Source organism: Stomoxys calcitrans, chromosome 3 (genome assembly GCF_963082655.1).
Source record: "Stomoxys calcitrans chromosome 3, idStoCalc2.1, whole genome shotgun sequence".
Lineage (NCBI taxonomy): Eukaryota > Metazoa > Arthropoda > Insecta > Diptera > Muscidae > Stomoxys > Stomoxys calcitrans.
This window is the reverse complement of record NC_081554.1, coordinates 151,683,151-151,700,535: the sequence shown is the minus strand read 5'-3', so window position 1 is coordinate 151,700,535 and position 17,385 is coordinate 151,683,151. Positions and strand designations below refer to the sequence as shown.

At 40.9% G+C, this 17,385-nt stretch overlaps 1 protein-coding gene across 1 annotated transcript; it reads left to right on the top strand.

Annotated features, from left to right (window-relative positions):
* The first annotated feature begins 12,403 nt into the window (after window positions 1-12,403).
* LOC106087355 (dTTP/UTP pyrophosphatase) lies at window positions 12,404-15,848 on the top strand. The gene is made up of 4 exons (XM_013252373.2): window positions 12,404-12,604; window positions 12,672-12,916; window positions 15,224-15,370; window positions 15,434-15,848. Exons 1-4 carry the CDS (start codon window positions 12,515-12,517, stop codon window positions 15,576-15,578), a joined length of 627 nt encoding a protein of 208 aa, XP_013107827.2. The 5' UTR covers window positions 12,404-12,514; the 3' UTR covers window positions 15,579-15,848.
* The last annotated feature ends 1,537 nt before the right edge of the window (window positions 15,849-17,385 follow it).

Genomic DNA, 17,385 nt, shown 5'->3' with positions numbered 1-17,385 from the left:
ACCAGGGACGACACGACACACGTCACCTGTTTAACTGCACAGCCAGGCCCACTCGACTCGACTCAGACCCAGATCCCTACTTGGTATGGCTGTTGGATACCATAGTGCAAATTTCGCCATATTGGATAAGCATTGCCTTCTGTAGTGGCTCAAGGAATAAAATCGGAAGATCGATTTATATGGGAGCTATATCAGGTTGTGAAACAATTAAGGCACAGTTTTTGGAAGCCAAAACAAACCACTTCATGCAAAACTTCAGCAAGATCGGTTAATAATTGAGCCTTCCAGCGGCTCAAGAAGTCAAGATCCGAGATCGGTTTATATGGGAGCTATATGAGGTTATGAACCGAGTTAGGCCATACTTGCCACAGTTGTTGCTTTATGCAAAATTTCGACCAAATTGGTTAATAAACGCGCCGTCTAGCGCCGCCTCAAGAAGTCAAGATCCGAAATCGGTTTCAATGGGAGCTATATCAGTTTATGAACCGATTTAAACCATACCTTTCAAATCGGATGAAAGTTGCGCCCTCTAGAGGCTCAAGCAGTCAAGATCCAGGATCAGTTTTTATGGCAGCTATATCAAAACATGGACCAATATAGGCCCTATACAATACCAGCCGACGCACACTAATAGGAAATATTCGTGCAAAATTTCCAAATCCTATTTTCATTCCTTCGAAAGTTAACGTGCTTTCGACAGAAGGACGGACAAGGCTAAATCGAATTGGAATGTCAAGGCGATCAAGAATAATATACATTGTTGGCTCTCAGATCAATATTTCGATATGTGACAAACGGAATGACGAAATTAGTATACCCCCAACCAATGGTTGAGGGTATAAAAAAGGTATGGCTAACAATTATCATCTCGCCTTCATACAAACATTGAGCTTGATTGACCGAATAACTTCCTGGCATGGAATGTCTATGAGCACCAAACAGGCAAATTTTTAACTCCGATCTGTGTGATGTTCATCGTAATCTGGAGAAGCTCAGTAGAGACCTTTCGGGTACTTCCACAGGTACAATCGTTCGCATATGATACAAACTCGATACAGTCTGGAGGGTCTGGAATAGAGGAAAGTTAGCGGTTCAACAGTGTCCGAAATATCACCCTTCTTTAAGCAACTCCCTATTTCACTCTACGGGGCTTTGTCTTTTTATCCCTAAATACCACAAACGACTGGTGACTACACTTTCGTTATCCAACATTTTAGGCCTGGCCTGAGGGACGTGTTAGAGTGTGGCACGAATAACCGTATCGAAAATTTCTGAGGGATTTGGAAACACGAGGACTGCACTATGGCATGGCCTGATCTGATTTAGCCACGGTTAATATGGATAGTGATGGCGTACAAATCAGTCGTCCTTCTGTACCATTTACGAAATCCTTGCTGGTGCTCAACAAAATGGGCCGAGTGATCCCGCTTCTAGAGCGTGGAAAGGCCCCGAGTAAAGGGGAGTCGTACAGACTGATCTCTATTCGCTCCCCAGTAGCCTAGACGTATGAGGGACTTCTCAAACTAGGCGCAGGAGAAGTCCCTCATGCGTCTAGGCTACTGGAGAGGGAATAGAGATCAGTCTGTACGACTCTCCTTTACTCGGGTCCTTTCCACGCCCTATAAGCGGGATCACTCGGCCCATTTTGTAGACATCGGGAACCATGAGAGAGGTTAAGGATCTGTGCCATGTACTCAACTTCCGGTACATCCAGTTTCTTCAGCATCAATCATGATAGGGATTACGTCTGGGCGCAGCGCCTCGGGCGACTTGGCGTTGTGAATAACTTTGACCACTACAAATTGTGTTCGTCGTTCATCGGCTCGGAGATCACGAATACGCCGTAGCCGCCACATAACCGAAAAGTTCCCTTAGCCTCTCAGCAGTGGTCGCAGCAATTTGTCAAGCCACAATGCCCCCAGATGCAGTAGCTGTAGCAATAACTTCAGTGCATCAGGTATTGTCGTCCTCAGTGCGGCTGTGATGTGATGGTGTTGTCGTCTGGTGGACGGTCCACCAGACAACAACACCATCACTTGAGGCAAAGATCCTACCCATGGGCTGCCGCCTTAGAGTACAACACACTGCTACAACTCGGCACGGGATAGCTGTGAGAGCACCACACACACTGGAACATTGGGTTCCGATCTGTATGTGGTGTTCATTGCTGTAGAAAAATCTTAAATGGGTGAAAACATCATTAATGACGCCAGCATTAAAAAAGGGGAAAAAGTTCTACTGAAAATGTTTTCTGTGGTTTGAAAATCGTGAAATCGTGATTTCAACCTCTGATAGGTTAACCAAATCAAAAACCTGCGCCATAAATGGCGCAGATAGCCAACGCAGTACAATTTTTTCGATTCGAGTCCGGGCGCAAGGCGTCATAGGTAGGCATGCTCTGCGCCACGGTGGCCACCAAAGCGGTGAACAGCTACAGAGTGAGTGCCATTCCACCAGCCATAGCACCTGTGTAATGAAACCTCCTCAGGTATTTCATAGTAATTTTGGCTCAACTATGTTGCACAACATGCACTTTTAATTCCTACTGGTGTAGTAATGAGACCTACGAGACAAGGGCGCGTCGGAATTAACCTGGGCCACACGACAACCTTGCTGTTTTATTAGCCACATTTGCATGTGGAATTATCCATCCTCGTCAAGCTCCTATAGGTGAGCAAGCCTGACACACATCATGTGTTCATCAACCCTGCCAATCCAGTTCGACTTTCTACCAGCTCAATCTGGACATACCCAACACAAGTTGTAGAGTTCCTTGATCAGGAAATTTAAAAGAATCCAAATTAAGGGTAATGGGTTGTGTTGTTGTTGTTGTTGCCACATGTCTATATGTAGAGGTGGTGATCCTCTTCTAACACTTATAGGTGAGCAAGCTTGCTACGTTCCAAAGGACCGATCGCCGCAGAAACATGTTGGCCATTGGTTATTCAAAGGCGCCAATAACAGGCCTTGTCATATCGAGCATCATAGGCACTTAGTATTTATGCAAGAGCCGGTGCCACCGGGCCTCTCACTGAGACTCTTCGCTTGATACCGCTGAGTGTCCACGACTGCAATTGCAGCTACTCCGTATGGAGCATTCTACAACCTGTGGACGCCCTCGTACCTCATGGCAGCCGGTTGTACGTACCGGATTGACCCGATGGATTCCTTCACCGGCAAGGGCTGCCGCCTCAGTGTACAACACACTGCTACAACAACAACAGATCGGAACACCACACAGATCGGAGCTCAAAGCTCCAGCCTGTGTGGTGCTCATAGTTAGTTATCCCGTGCCGGCCAAATTAAAGGTAATGATAACACTGAGCTACAACAACAGCAAGAACAATCAAACCACAACTTCTAATTCAACTGTAGTTTGGACATTGACAGCTATTGTAGAATGGGCCAAATTTCTGCAACTATTGTTGGAGATTAGCCTAGTCTGGATAATTCCACAATATATTCCAGCTATTATGGATTTATGCATACAAATCAATTCATTCGCCGTTTCCCTTCTTCTCTCCTGGTAAAAATTTGTCCGAATAACAAATTGGTTATACCCAGTTCACTTTTGATCGCCTTGTACTTTGCATATGCGACCCATCTGTAGGTTTACAAAAACAAAACTCTGAAGGAAAACCCACACCCGCCACACACAAGCATACTGCAGTCAGCCATTTGGGGAGGGGTAGAAATGTGCAGTTCCAAAATTAACGATGGAATGCAGTGTTGTTTTTTTACTCAAATATGATGGTTATGATGATGATGACATTCTCAAAATGCACTTTTCCCAATTGAAGATAAAGCAAAAACCAAGAAAAATTATAATGTCCGTTCTGCAATTGTAATGGCAAAGGGTGGGGAAGAGGCAGACATAAAAGAAACATGAAAACAACAAGTACTTACCACAATAGCCATACACATTTGTTGAGACCAACCTAAAACGAGATGGGCGTTGTAAGGAGTACTCTATGCAATCGAAAAACACTCAAATGGTTGGATGGCTGGATCAAGGAAAAGAAATTTTACAATAATCTGTAAAATTAAGCAAATTCACCAACGCAACAACAGATGTTTGGACAAAACGTCGTCTGGGATGGATGAGCAATATAAGGTTTGCTTCATCAACTAATTTTTGGCAAATTTTGAATCCACTCTCGCCACTTGGACAGTCACAATTTTTTGGCTGTTTCGTTTTGCATCAAAACACTCAAACCACCATACACATACACTGAACACCTTTCTTTTTGTTTTATTCCTTCTTTTTTGGTTTTTTTATTCGTAGTCAAGTCGGGTGTATTATAACCTCACTTTTGAGGGTGAGCAACTTTTTAGCAAAGCAAATTCTGGGCAAATTAACGTTGGGAATATTTTCACTTTTATGTTAAGATAATCGATTATTATCGCTATGGCTCCGCTTGTGGAAAATTTCACGCACACTTCTGGACTTCGTTAAGAATTCGCCAAGTATACACTTTTACAATCTAGATTTTTGCTATGCCTTTCGTTTGGACGACGACGTTGAACGTTAAACAAACGTAAAATAACAAAGTAATTGGTAAATCGATTTTTTTTAATCGTTTATTATTGATAATCGATAGTAGCAGCTGTGATGGAAAAGCAAAGCGATGGCAACAGGGCATGGTATAATAAAGAGTTTGAGTTGGTATTCTATTTTGCTTTCCGAATAGACGCTGAAATTGTTAATTGTTGTTCCGCGAGCGGAATTTGACAGCAAGCAAATGTTGTTATTTTCATACCAAAACACGTTTCTTTATCTGCACTTATTGTTTTCTCTAACTTATATATTTTTTCTCAAATAAATTAAGAAAAACGAAGCATTGAAATCAATAAAACAAGCAAAAATGATACCGCCAACAGTTTCAAGTGTTGCCACCAAAATAGTTTTTTTGCCATTGGGACAACAACAAAAATATACCCCTAGCGAAACTACTTCGAGTGGTAAATGCCGTAAATTTAAATATCAAAGCGATTATAGCCAAAATAAATTCATTCACAGGTGGTGGCAGTTGCCCAACAACAAAATATTGAGTGTCCTTACTGTCAAAATCAGCGTTTAGTGCAACATTGATTTTGTGTATGTTACTAGTTCGCGCAATTTTTCGTTGTTTGTGTGTCGTAGTTCTTAACTATAATACACCATAATACCCAACCAAAACTCGTTGGCAGAAAATGCACTTTGCGAGACAAAAATTTTACTCAGCTGTTTACGGTACACTACCTGGTAATTATGTCATGGTATGCGAGGTATGTAAATCCACCTTAAGGCGCTATTATACAGCATGTAGATGTCATGTCACTTTTTGTGTTCACATGTAATTGAAAATGTTTGTCAAAATTGTTAATTTGCAAACGACTCATAATTTTTGCTATCACACCTGTATGATATTGGGTTGCCCAAAAAGTAATTGCGGATTTTTTAAAAGAAAGTAAATGCATTTTTAATAGAACTTAGAATGAACTTTAATCAAATATACTTTTTTATGTTTTTTTAAAGCAAGCTAAAATGAACAGCTGATAACTGACAGAAGAAAAAATGCAATTACAGAGTCACAAGCTGTGAAAAAATTTGTCAACACCGCCTATATGAAAAATCCGCAATTACTTTTTGGGCAACCCAATATATTCGAGTGACATAACCTAAAAATTTGAGCAAAATCTGATTTTTTATGAGTAATAGTTGTTAAAGTTGTGAGAAAGCTGGTTAAATCATAACTTTGTGAAAATAAATTAATTTGGGGTTGCTTTCATTCGACTGACAACAAAAACAGCTGATTTCTTTAGGTTTTTGTCAGAAGGAATAGAGCATGATATAATCGAAAAAAATTTTGTGCTATTTTGAAAAGTCATTTTCATATGTTAGTTTCGTTTGTATCACACGACATGTACAACTCAACATGTGCTTAATTTGACATGTCATAAGACAACTACATGCCGTATAATAAAGCCTTTAAGCATATTCATATCATATCTTTTGTGCCCTGAAATGCGTTCAAAGCTGAGTGTTGGTTAATTTACTCTGTCAGATGCGTGTGTGCATTTGTGTTGTGTAAGGGTTGGTATTCTATTCTGCTTTCGGAATATCCGCTGACATTTTAAATTATTTCGCGAGCGGAATTTGACAGCAATCAAAGGTTTTTATTTCCATACCAAAACACGTTTCTTTATCTGCACGTATTGTTTTCTCCATTTTTCTCAAATAAATAAAGAAGAACGAACCATTGAAACCAATATAACAAACAAAAATGATGCAGGCAAAAGTGCCAATTGTTGCCACTATAATAGTTTTTTGCCATTTTCCTCAGTATAAACGTTTCGCCGACGTTTTTTTATATGGAGTTTGACTGCATTTCGCTTGAAAAGCTGAACAGAATACTCAGCTTAACTCACACAATACAAAACAACCTATGGTTGCCCAAAAAGTAATTGCGGATTTTTCATATAGTCGGCGTTGACAAATTTTTTCACAGCTTGTAACTCTGTAATTGCATTTTTTCTTCTGTCAGTTATCAGCTGTTACTTTTAGCTTGCTTTAGAAAAAAAGTGTAAAAAAAGTATATTTGATTAAAGTTCATTCTTAGTTTTATTAGAAATGCATTTACTTTCTTTTAAAAAATCCGCAATTACTTTTTGGGCAACCTAATATATTTTCATTTTATTTTTTCTGACATGCACGCATAAGTGCTGCGCGATGTATGTAACTCTACCCTTATTTTTTTATTCCAAATAAACCCAATTTCATTCATGGCTGAATAATCGATAAAAGTACCAAAATATGCAACTGTTTTCTAGAATTGTGTATGGTTGTGTATGATATGCGCATTCGTGTTATGCGCATAAACGCAGTGAAACGGGCAGGATTTGGTTTTGGATTTAGTTAAATCTAGATCATAAAAATTTCAATGGAAACGTGTTAAAAATTCAATTGCTATAATCATAATTTTATGCCGTCGCCGTCGCCGTCGACAGCGGCAGAAAATGGTTTATAATTTCCGCACATTTTGATTTTGTGTCACCCTGTGATTTCTTATTATCGAAAGTTAGCGACGTCGTTAACTTCACACAGGTATGTTATTTGCAGGTTGGCGCTAATATAAAGCAAGTATGTGCATGCTTTAAGAGGGGAAGCACTAATTTCTAGTTATTGAATCAAACTACGGAGAAAACAAATACGAAGAAGATGTTCTACTTTCTAAACTAACTGTAGAAAACGCCGCCCATTTGCTAGTAGTTGCCAATCGCCATGGAGCAAATCAGTTGATGGACGCTGTTTTACGCTTTAGATGATGATAGATGAACCTTGCCGGAATCACTTATACCAATGGATATCGAGAAATTCTAAAATATCCCGACTTGAACGGGTATTGCAAGCGTAAAGTGATTAAAAATCTTAATAAGAATTATACTGAATGTTACCTCTGTATTTTGGCAATAGGGTATACAAGTTTTGGCTTCCTTTATTTTCTTCTATTACTGGCTTTGTTAAATGTTGTCATAAAATCTTCTTTTATATATAAAAATCAATTTGTGTTTGTTTGTGTGTTCCCTATAGGCTCAGAAACGGCTGAACCGATTTTCTTGAAATGTTCACTGATGGTACATAATGATCCCGTGGTGAAATTAGTTTACTCCATTTTTTGATATCAGAAGGGTGAACGGACCCTCCCCCTTACCCTGATTTTCAGAAACGCCAGATCTCGAAGATGGGTGGTGCGATTTGTGTGCTCTCTTATAGTAACCTACAAACAAAAATTCGGTATCTAAATTTCGGATGGGGTACCTAGGGTGGGCGCCTCACCCCAAAACCTACTAAATATACATTACACCAATCACGACAATATGGGACTCAAATGAAAGGTATTTTAGATTAGAAAACATATCTGATAAGATTAGAATTGTCGGACCAAGTGTTTAGAGGACTACCCCAAGCCCCAAAACACCCCTAAATCGGACATATTTACCGACCATTGCAATATGGGTCTCAAATGAAAGGTATTTGCGAATAAAATACGAATCTGATATCCAAATTTGGCACAAAGTTTCTGGGGTCCACCTCTTCCCCAAAAGACCCCCCAAGCAGGACTTATTTACAGACCATGGCAGCCGGTTGTGCCTACCGGATTGACCCGATGGAGTTCTCTATCGGCAAGGGCTGCCGCCTCAGTGTACAACACACTGCTACAACAACAACAACTGACCATAATAATATGGGGCTTAAATAAAAGATATTTGAGTTTAGAATACGAATCTGATATCCAGATGTGGGACCAAGTGTTTGAGGGCTCGTCCATCCCCCAAAGAAGACAAATTTACGACCAAAGCAATATGGGGCTCAAATGAAAGGCCTTTGGAAGTAAAGCACGATATCAATGTTCGGGAAAAGTGTCTATGGGGCCACCCCACCCCCATAACACCACCCAAATAGGAAGAATCGGATATATATTTTTAAAGCCAAGTCGCTGAGTGGCCGCCCCATCCCCCCGAAACACCGCCAAACCGGACACATTTGCCGACTATTGAAAAATGGAGCTGAAGTGATTTTGGGAATAGGCCATGAATTTGACATCAACATTCAGGACCAACTGTCTAGGGGATGTCACACCACTATAATAACCCCCAAGTAGGACGTATTTGCTCACCAAGACAATTTGGGTCTTCAAGACTGTGGAGCTCGATATTCATAGTTTTTAGGGCCCATACCCCAAACCGGACATATTTGCTGGCTTTTTCAATAAGGGGTTTTAGTGAATGGTATTTGAGATTAGAAAACGAATTTGATAAGCAATTTTGAGGCCAATGGCAATATGGGGTTTAAATATATATGAGAATAGAGCACGTTGCTGATATATTTTCAGGGCTTATATTCACCGACCATGTCAGTGTGGAGCTTTAATAAAAGGTATTGGGGGGCAGAGCAAGAATTGATACCCACTTTCGGGATCAATTTTTGGGGGTCAACCCCGTTCCCAAAATACCCCACTAACAGCTATTTTTTACTGACCATCGCAATATGGGGCTCAAATGAAGGTATTTGGGAGTAGAATTCGAATTTGAAATCCAAAGGGTAAAAATTTTTCGAACATGCCAATATGTGGCTCAAATGAAAGGTATTTGAGATTGGCAAACGAATTTGATAACCAACTTTGGGACCATGTGTTTGGGGGATGCCTCATCCTGAAAACTCCCCCTCAAAACCAATGGCAATATGGGCTTTAAATAAATGGTATTTGAGAGAAGATCACGATGATATTTTCGGGCTGAAATAAAGTATATTAAGAATGGAGCACACCTTGCAGCCCAACTTAAATTCGTAGACCAATAAAGATCATATGGGATTCAGATAAAGGCACTTATATTGTTAAACTGGTAGTCAAGCGATATACTATTTTCATAGCATGGTATTTCACTAAAGCACTTTAATTGTCGAAATATATATATATATATATATATATATATATATATATATATATATATATATATATATATATATATATATATATATATATATATATATATATATATATATATATATATATATATATATATATATATATATATATATATATATATATATATATATATATATATATATATATATATATATATATATATATATAAATATATATATATATATATATATATTATAGGGCCGCAAATGCATATTTCGATGTGTTGCAAAAGGACTGACAAAATGAATATACCCCCATCCTGGGTGGGTATAAAAACAGAAACTTGTTATAGTTATTTAAGGTGGGATGTCTAGGGCGACCTCCAAAGCTCGCCAAATGGAAATTTTAACCAATAAAGACAATATTAGGCTCTAATAAAAGATATTTGAGACGAGAACACGAATACACTTCCTTACTTCCAATACATGGGGTACCACCTCGCCCCCAAAAACACCCCCATACTGGGCATATTTACCGACCATACCAATATAAGGCTCAAATGAAAAAAATTTGGAAGTTGAGCACCAATCTCATATACACATTGGGGCGAAATATCTGAAAGACCGTACCATCACCCCAAGCAGGGCTTATTTCCTGACCGTGCCAGCATAGGGCTCAGATAAAATAAGAGAACGGGCCTTGTCCAGCTAGTTTGCAATAAAAATATATGATTTTTTTTTACCCTCCACCATAGGATGGGGGTATACTAATTTCGTCATTCTGTTTGTAACACCTGGAAATATGCGTCTGAGACCCCATAAAGTATATATATACTTGATCGTCGTGACATTTTAAGTTGATCTAGCCATGTCCGTCCGTCAAGCGTTCGGCATTATAGCCGGACAAGCTAACCTCTGCGCTACGGTGGTCTCTGGTACCAAACATTAGACTTTAATTTTGGCCAACTTTGCAATAATATTTTATCCACAACATCTTTCTTGCACTGGATAGGACTATAATAAAACACAGCACACAGGTACCCGCCTTTAAACCCCGGCTCGATCATCTGTTTTCCCTTTATAAAATCAGCTGACGAGAGCCTTAAATCCGGATTTAATGAGCGATGTAATGGTTGGTATTCTATTCTTCTTTCGGAAGAGCCGCTGAAATTTTAAATTGTTCCGCGAGCGGAATTTGACAGCAACCAAATGTTGTTATATCCATACCAAAACTCTTTTCTTTATCTACACTAATTGTTTTCTCTATTTTATTAAGTTTTTCTCAAATAAATAAAGAAAAATGAATTATTGAAACCAATACAACCAGCATAAATGAAGCCGGCAATAATTTCAAGTGTTGCCACTATAATAGTTTTTTGCCATGTTTTTCCGCCTATTTTCAGCCGACGTTTCGCCGACATTTTTATACCCTCCACCATAAGATGGGGGGTATACTAATTTCGTCATTCTGTTTGTAACTACTCGAAATATTCGTCTGAGACCCCATAAAGTATATATATTCTTGATCGTCGTGATATTTTATGTCGATCTAGCCATGTCCGTCCGTCTGTCCGTCCGTCCGTCCGTCCGTCCGTCCGTCCGTCCGTCCGTCCGTCCGTCCGTCCGTCCTTCCGTCTGTCTGTCGAAAGCACGCTAACTTCCGAAGGAGTAAAGCTAGCCGCTTGAAATTTTGCACAAATACTTCTTATTAGTGTAGGTCGGTTGGTATTGTAAATGGGCCATATCGGTCCATGTTTTGATATAGCTGTCATATAAACCGATCTTGGGTCTTGACTTCTTGAGCCTCTAGAGGGCGCAATTCTTATCCGATTTGAATGAAATTTTGCACGACGTGTTTTGTTATGGTATCCAACAACTGTGCCAAGTATAGTTCAAATCGGTCCATAACCTGATATAGCTGCCATATAAACCGATCTTGGGTCTTGACTTCTTGAGCCTCTAGAGGGCGCAATTCTTATCCGATTGGAATGAAATTTTGCACGACGTGTTTTGTTATGATATCCAACAACTGTGCCAAGTATAGTTCAAATCGGTCTATAACCTGATATAGCTGCCATATAAACCGATCTTGGGTCTTGACTTCTTGAGCCTCTAGCGTGCGCAATTCTTATCCGATTGGAATGAAATTTTGCACGACGTGTTTTGTTATGATATCTAACAACTGTGCCAAGTATGGTTCAAATCGGTCCATAACCTGATATAGCTGCCATATAAACCGATCTTAGGTCTTGACTTCTTGAGCCTCTAGAGGGCATAATTCTTATCCGATTTGAATGAATTTTTGTACGAAGTATTTCGTTATGATATCCAACGACTGTGTCAAATAAGGTTTAAATCGGTTCATAACCTGATATAGCTGCCATATAAACCGCTCTGGGATCAAGATCCCTTGACCCTAGAGGTCGCAATTATTATCCGATATGCCTGAAATTTTGTACGACGGATCCTCTTATGACCATCAACAAACGTGTTTATTATGGTCTGAATCGGTCTATAGCCCGATACAGATCCCATATAAATCGTTCTCTCTATTTTACTTCGTGAGCCCCAATGGGCGCAATTCTTATTCGAATTGGCTGAAATTTTACACAGGTCTCCAACATATAATTTAATTGTGGTCCGAACCGGACCATATCTTGATATCGTTTTAATAGCAGAGCAATTCTTTTCTTATATCCTTTTTTGCCTAAGAAGAGATGCCGGGAAAAGAACTCGACAAATGCGATCCATGGTGGAGGGTATATAAGATTCGGCCCGGCCGAACTTAGCACGCTTTTACTTGTTTTTTATTTGTATGGAGTTTGACAGAATTTGCGCTTGAAAAGCTGAACACAATACTCTGCTTAAACGGTGTTTTATAGCGCAACCAAATTGTTATCGTTATCTATACCTAATGTAGAACAAAACAACAACAGCCGACATGCTTGATTGACATGCGTTGCTGTATAAGTACTGTGTGTTAGGTAGATCATTCTTATCGACAATAACCAGATGTTTACGCACGTTTTCCTAATTTTTGTTGTTGTTTTGCTATTTTGTAAACAATACTCAGGAATAAATAAATAAAAAAATATAATTTTCAACATGTTAGCCCCCATAAAGCATTTACTTCCCTCAAAACGCATTATCTTAGCCTCTGGTTCCCCAAGGAGGCAGGAATTGGTAAAGTCACTGGTAAGTAGGCACTTGCAAAATCAAAATATTTCAGTTCTTACATAAATATACCACCCTCCCTACATAGGGCCTCAATGCCGAACTTTGTCCTTCCACATTTGAGGAAAACCTCAATGCCGCAGACTTTAAGGATTTCTCCCAGTTTATAGTAGCTACAGCTTTGAGAAAAGCCGATGAGGTGTACGAGCGTTTAAAGTCCGATGACAATCAGGAAAACTTGTTGGTAATAGCAGCTGATACCATGGTGACTATGGGTCCTGAGATATATGGTAAACCAAAGGATAGCAATGAGGCGTTTAAAATGTTAACTAGGTAATTGGAAAACAGAAATCCATAACCTTCACCATGGGATGGCATAGTGTACTAAAAACCATTCCGTCGGTAACTATTGATCTCACAAAGCAAAATGCATAGAATTGTATCTATAATCCATTGTTGAATTGCATCTTTACCCCACAAACATCCTACCCGGCACGGTATAGCTTTGAGCTCCACACAAGCTGGAACATTGAGTTCAGATCTATGTGGTGCTCATTGCTGTCATGAGAAGCTTAGCTGCGAGCTACTGGGTGCGTCCACAGGTTGCGGATAGTGGAATGCTTCATAAGGAGTAGCTGTATTTGCAGTTGCGGACAATCAGCGGTATCGAGTGGAGAGTCTCAGTGAGAGGTCGGGCGGCACCATTTACGTGTCATGCATTGGGTATATACTACAGTTGTCAGACCTATAATGCTATATGGTAGTTGTTGTAGTAGCAGTGTGTGGTACACTGAGGCGGCAGCCTTTGTCGATGAAGGAATTCATCGGGTCAACCCGGTACATACAACCGGCTGCCATGGAATTGCTTTATGGTGTTGTGGTCTGGTGAACGGCGCTTCAAAAGTCCACCTACTGCTCAATACTTAACCGGCACTGAGGACGACACCAACGGATGCACTGAATTTAATGCTACATCTTATGCCTCTGGACATTGTAGCTACCCAAATTGCAGCGACCACTGCCGTGAGATTAAGGGAGCTCATTGGTTATGTGGCGGCTACGGACACTGTGTTATCATTGATACAATATCCGATATTCCAGGCAGTATGGATTACACCCTACCTGCACCGCTTTTTGATAAAAAGTACTGTACCACTATTCCTGATAGAACCGATTGGAACTACGATATCCCTGGTAACAGAGGTTACATAGACTCTAAAAATTTAGAACTGATCATACCGAAAAAGTTCCCCGACCACTGCAGTGTGTATCAAGCGGAGATCCTTGCAATTAAGGAAGTGGTGGAATGGCTAAGATATAATGCCATTAAATCCCTGGAGAACTTATTTCTGAACACGAAAACCGCCCTCGACTGTCGCAGATCTCTCAACGAGATGGCTGAACAGTTCAAAATTCTAGAGACTAGGAACTAGCCTACACATTTCAGGGATACTGGAATCTATGGGTATGCCTAAGTTTTCAGGACCAGGCCCGAAGGACAACGAATGATAGATGGTCCAAAAGAGGGGGCTGATAGCATTGCAAAACTGTGTGTCCTAATCTAGGCTTGAAGAGGTCGACTGTTTTGCTGCCATTGGCTAGAACAGACGTCTCAGTCATTGTGTCCGTCAAGACAGGTCACTGTCTAATCGGAAAACATGCTGACAGACTGAAAGTTGCCAGCAACGACGTTTGCAGAAGCTATGATGCATCAAAGAAGAAGAGACTATAGAAAACCTTCTGTGTGTGTGTCCCGCACTAACAGTCAGAAGAAGTTCCACTTTAGGTTCTTATTTCTTTGAGGACCTCTCTGATATAGCGGATGTGAACATTCGCAATTCATTGGGCTTTTTAAAACGATCATATGGATGGTAGGAACTAGGAGGCATCTTCCTTCTTCTGTTCCTGTGGTATCACAATGGACGAAAACGTTTAAGCGAGCCTGATGGCAGACTCCCACTTTAACCTAACCTGTCCTAGTATTTTGGCTACGAAGTCTGACCGAACCTGGTATCACCGGTGTCACAATAACAATGAGTCCGCTTAGGTAGCTAGCCTAGGATATGACCCCAAATATATTAGGATAGTTGTTGTTCGAAATTTTCTCATACATCTGAAGAATGTGGCTTAAGATAGTACAATCGTCCTATTATACGATCTCAATACCTTGAGTTGGAAAAGTGGATTGACAGATTTTAAACTGATTCGCAAAATTTCGCATTGAACTGCCGACCACATAAATAGTTCGTAATCCAATGTTGCAGTTTTGTAGGAAAGGAAGGCAAAAAGTAGCGAAGTCCTCCGATAGATCAAGTGCCACAATTGTCATATTGACCTGATTGAGCAGTTGGAAAATTTGTACCATTTGGACGAGAGTAGTAGCGTTTTACTCGAATCATTACCTGACTTCAGTAGAGGCATCACTCTAAGGACCTTGGCCAGGGACACAATTAGACCAACCTGTTTCAGCATCGAAGTAAAGATTTCATCGGATTCTAGAGTATTGGGCGATTGTGGATGTCATAAAAAATCTGTTTTTGTAGCCGCAGATTTTCGAAGAGGGGAGGGGTATATAAATTCCGCCCAAGCAGAACTTTTTGTTTTGTTTTTTAACCCACTTATACGATATGATTTTTATAGTCTTGCAGGAAAGTGCAATCGTGTCTTTACTGGCGTAGTTTTGAAACATTCCAAAGGTGTTCGCAGCTTTACAGAAACTGCTGACGTTTATTTTGGCCATTTGACAAATGAACAGATTCAAGCCTATGTAGATAGTGGAGAACCGCTGTAAGTACCTCATATGTAACGAACAGTAAAAAGTTTTAACTGTTAGTCGTGTTTTTCTTACAGAGATAAGGCCGGTGGTTATGGTGTTCAAGGTGCTGGTGGAGCCTTAATATCCCGCATTGATGGTGATTATTACTGTGTCATGGGTTTACCTCTGCATCGCTTATGCTGTGAATTGAACAAATTATTCCTAGAAGATATAGCGTAGGAATTTAGTTTTACATTCTAGTCTATAGACAAAATAATTTTTAACGTTGTTTTACTGAAACAAAAATCTTTGGTTATTATTGAGAACCAATACATCCCAACTTGTACATGATCAAAGAGAAAGCTCCCTTAGCCTCACGGCAGTGGTCGCAGCAATTTGTCTAGCCACAATGTCCATGGTGTGGTCCTTATTGCGGCTGTGATGCACAAACAAGCCATCCTTTGGATCCGGCTGAGTATTGAACAGTAGATGGACTTCAATATGGGACTGAAATGAAAGGTATTGAAGATTGCAAAACGTATCTAATATCCAATTGTTGGACCAAGTGTTTAGTAGACCACTCCAATCCCCAAAACACCCTAAAATCGGACATATTTACCGATCATGGCAATATGGTACTCAAATGAAAGATATTTGCAAGTAGAATCGCTCAAGGAATGGAGGTGGGAAATTGGCCTTCGTAATACACCATTCCGTGCAGTATAGACCTATCTCGCTTACGAATGACTCTAGTGACCCCTACATGGAATGCATGGGGATAGCAGTCAGGTCTGGTACTGCCGAGTTAGAGCTATACAACGTGTACATACCGCCGGTTGGTAGCTGTGTCCCGATTAATGGCCAGGCTTACAACCCTGACATAAGTGGGTTGCTATCTGGCCAAAATCGTCTGGTTCTAGGGGACTTTAATGCGCATCACACATCATGGCATTGTCCCCTAGGTAACGACCAGCGTGGCATAGCTTTGGCAGAACAGATTGAAAGCTCCAGCCCAATTTCCCAACGCAGGCAATGGTACTCACAGACGAGCGTGATGGGTTTCATTGTACGGACCCCACTGATCCCAGAATCAGCGAGCTGAATCTGGAAATAAACAGGGTAGTCAACGAAGATAAGCGGAATTTGTGGCTGGAACGCTTGGACCAATGGATATTAGGCACCGGTTTAGGCAAGCTGTGGTCTACTGTTAAGTCACTCTCGAACCCCGATAGACGGGATGACAGGACCTCCGTCACTTTTGGCGAAGTAACCGTGACTGATCCGAAGAGATGCGCCAGGTTGTTCAACCGTCAATTTATTGTGCATCCCGAGAGTGACAGGGCTAGGAGGAGAGCCATTCGTCGTATACATGGTCTCCGAGCCGATGGACAGCCATCTCAATTTACCGTGGCCGAAGTTGAGAATGTTATCCGTGGCGCCAAATCATCCAAGGCTTTGGGACCCGACGGAATCTCTATGCTGATGCTGGGTCTACCTGGAGTTGAGTACCTTACTACTGTCCTGTCAAGTCTGAAAAGGACCTGAGTTTGGGCGAGTCGTCAGACCGATCTCCCTTCCCTCACTCTTGAGGCACTACTCCTCCCGAGCCTCGCAGGAGATTTTTCATTCGCCGGGCATCAGCATGGCTTTCGAAGACTGCATAGCACAACAACTGCTTTGCATGCCATCACCGCACACATTTGCCTTGGCTTCATTCTGCCCAGCCCATGTGATAGGATGGTCCTCGTGGCACTGGACTTATCGAAGGCATTCGACACCATCAGCCATGCCAAACTATTTGAAAACATCGCCAATAGGTGGTCATTTGTGGAATTTAGGGATAACAAGTCGTCGAAGCACCTTAGAGTGAAACAGGGAGTTCCCCAAAGTGGGGTGATATCTCCACCTATCCTCCATTCCACGCTCCCCCCCTAGACGACATAGAGATCGTATCATATGCGAACGATTGTACGACCTTGGCATCAGGCCCCCGAGCCATTGATGACATCTGCGTTAGGTTGAACGTCGGCGTCCACGAACTGGCCTC

What these genes read in the sequence shown, in the direction of transcription:
- LOC106087355 (XM_013252373.2), top strand. Translation starts at nt 12,515, where the DNA reads ATGTTAGCCCCCATAAAGCATTTACTTCCCTCAAAACGCATTATCTTA. An exon ending in AGGAATTGGTAAAGTCACTG is followed by an intron (nt 12,605 to 12,671) that starts GTAAGTAGGCAC and finishes CTCCCTACATAG; the next exon opens with GGCCTCAATGCCGAACTTTG. An exon ending in GTAGATAGTGGAGAACCGCT is followed by an intron (nt 15,371 to 15,433) that starts GTAAGTACCTCA and finishes TTTTTCTTACAG; the next exon opens with AGATAAGGCCGGTGGTTATG.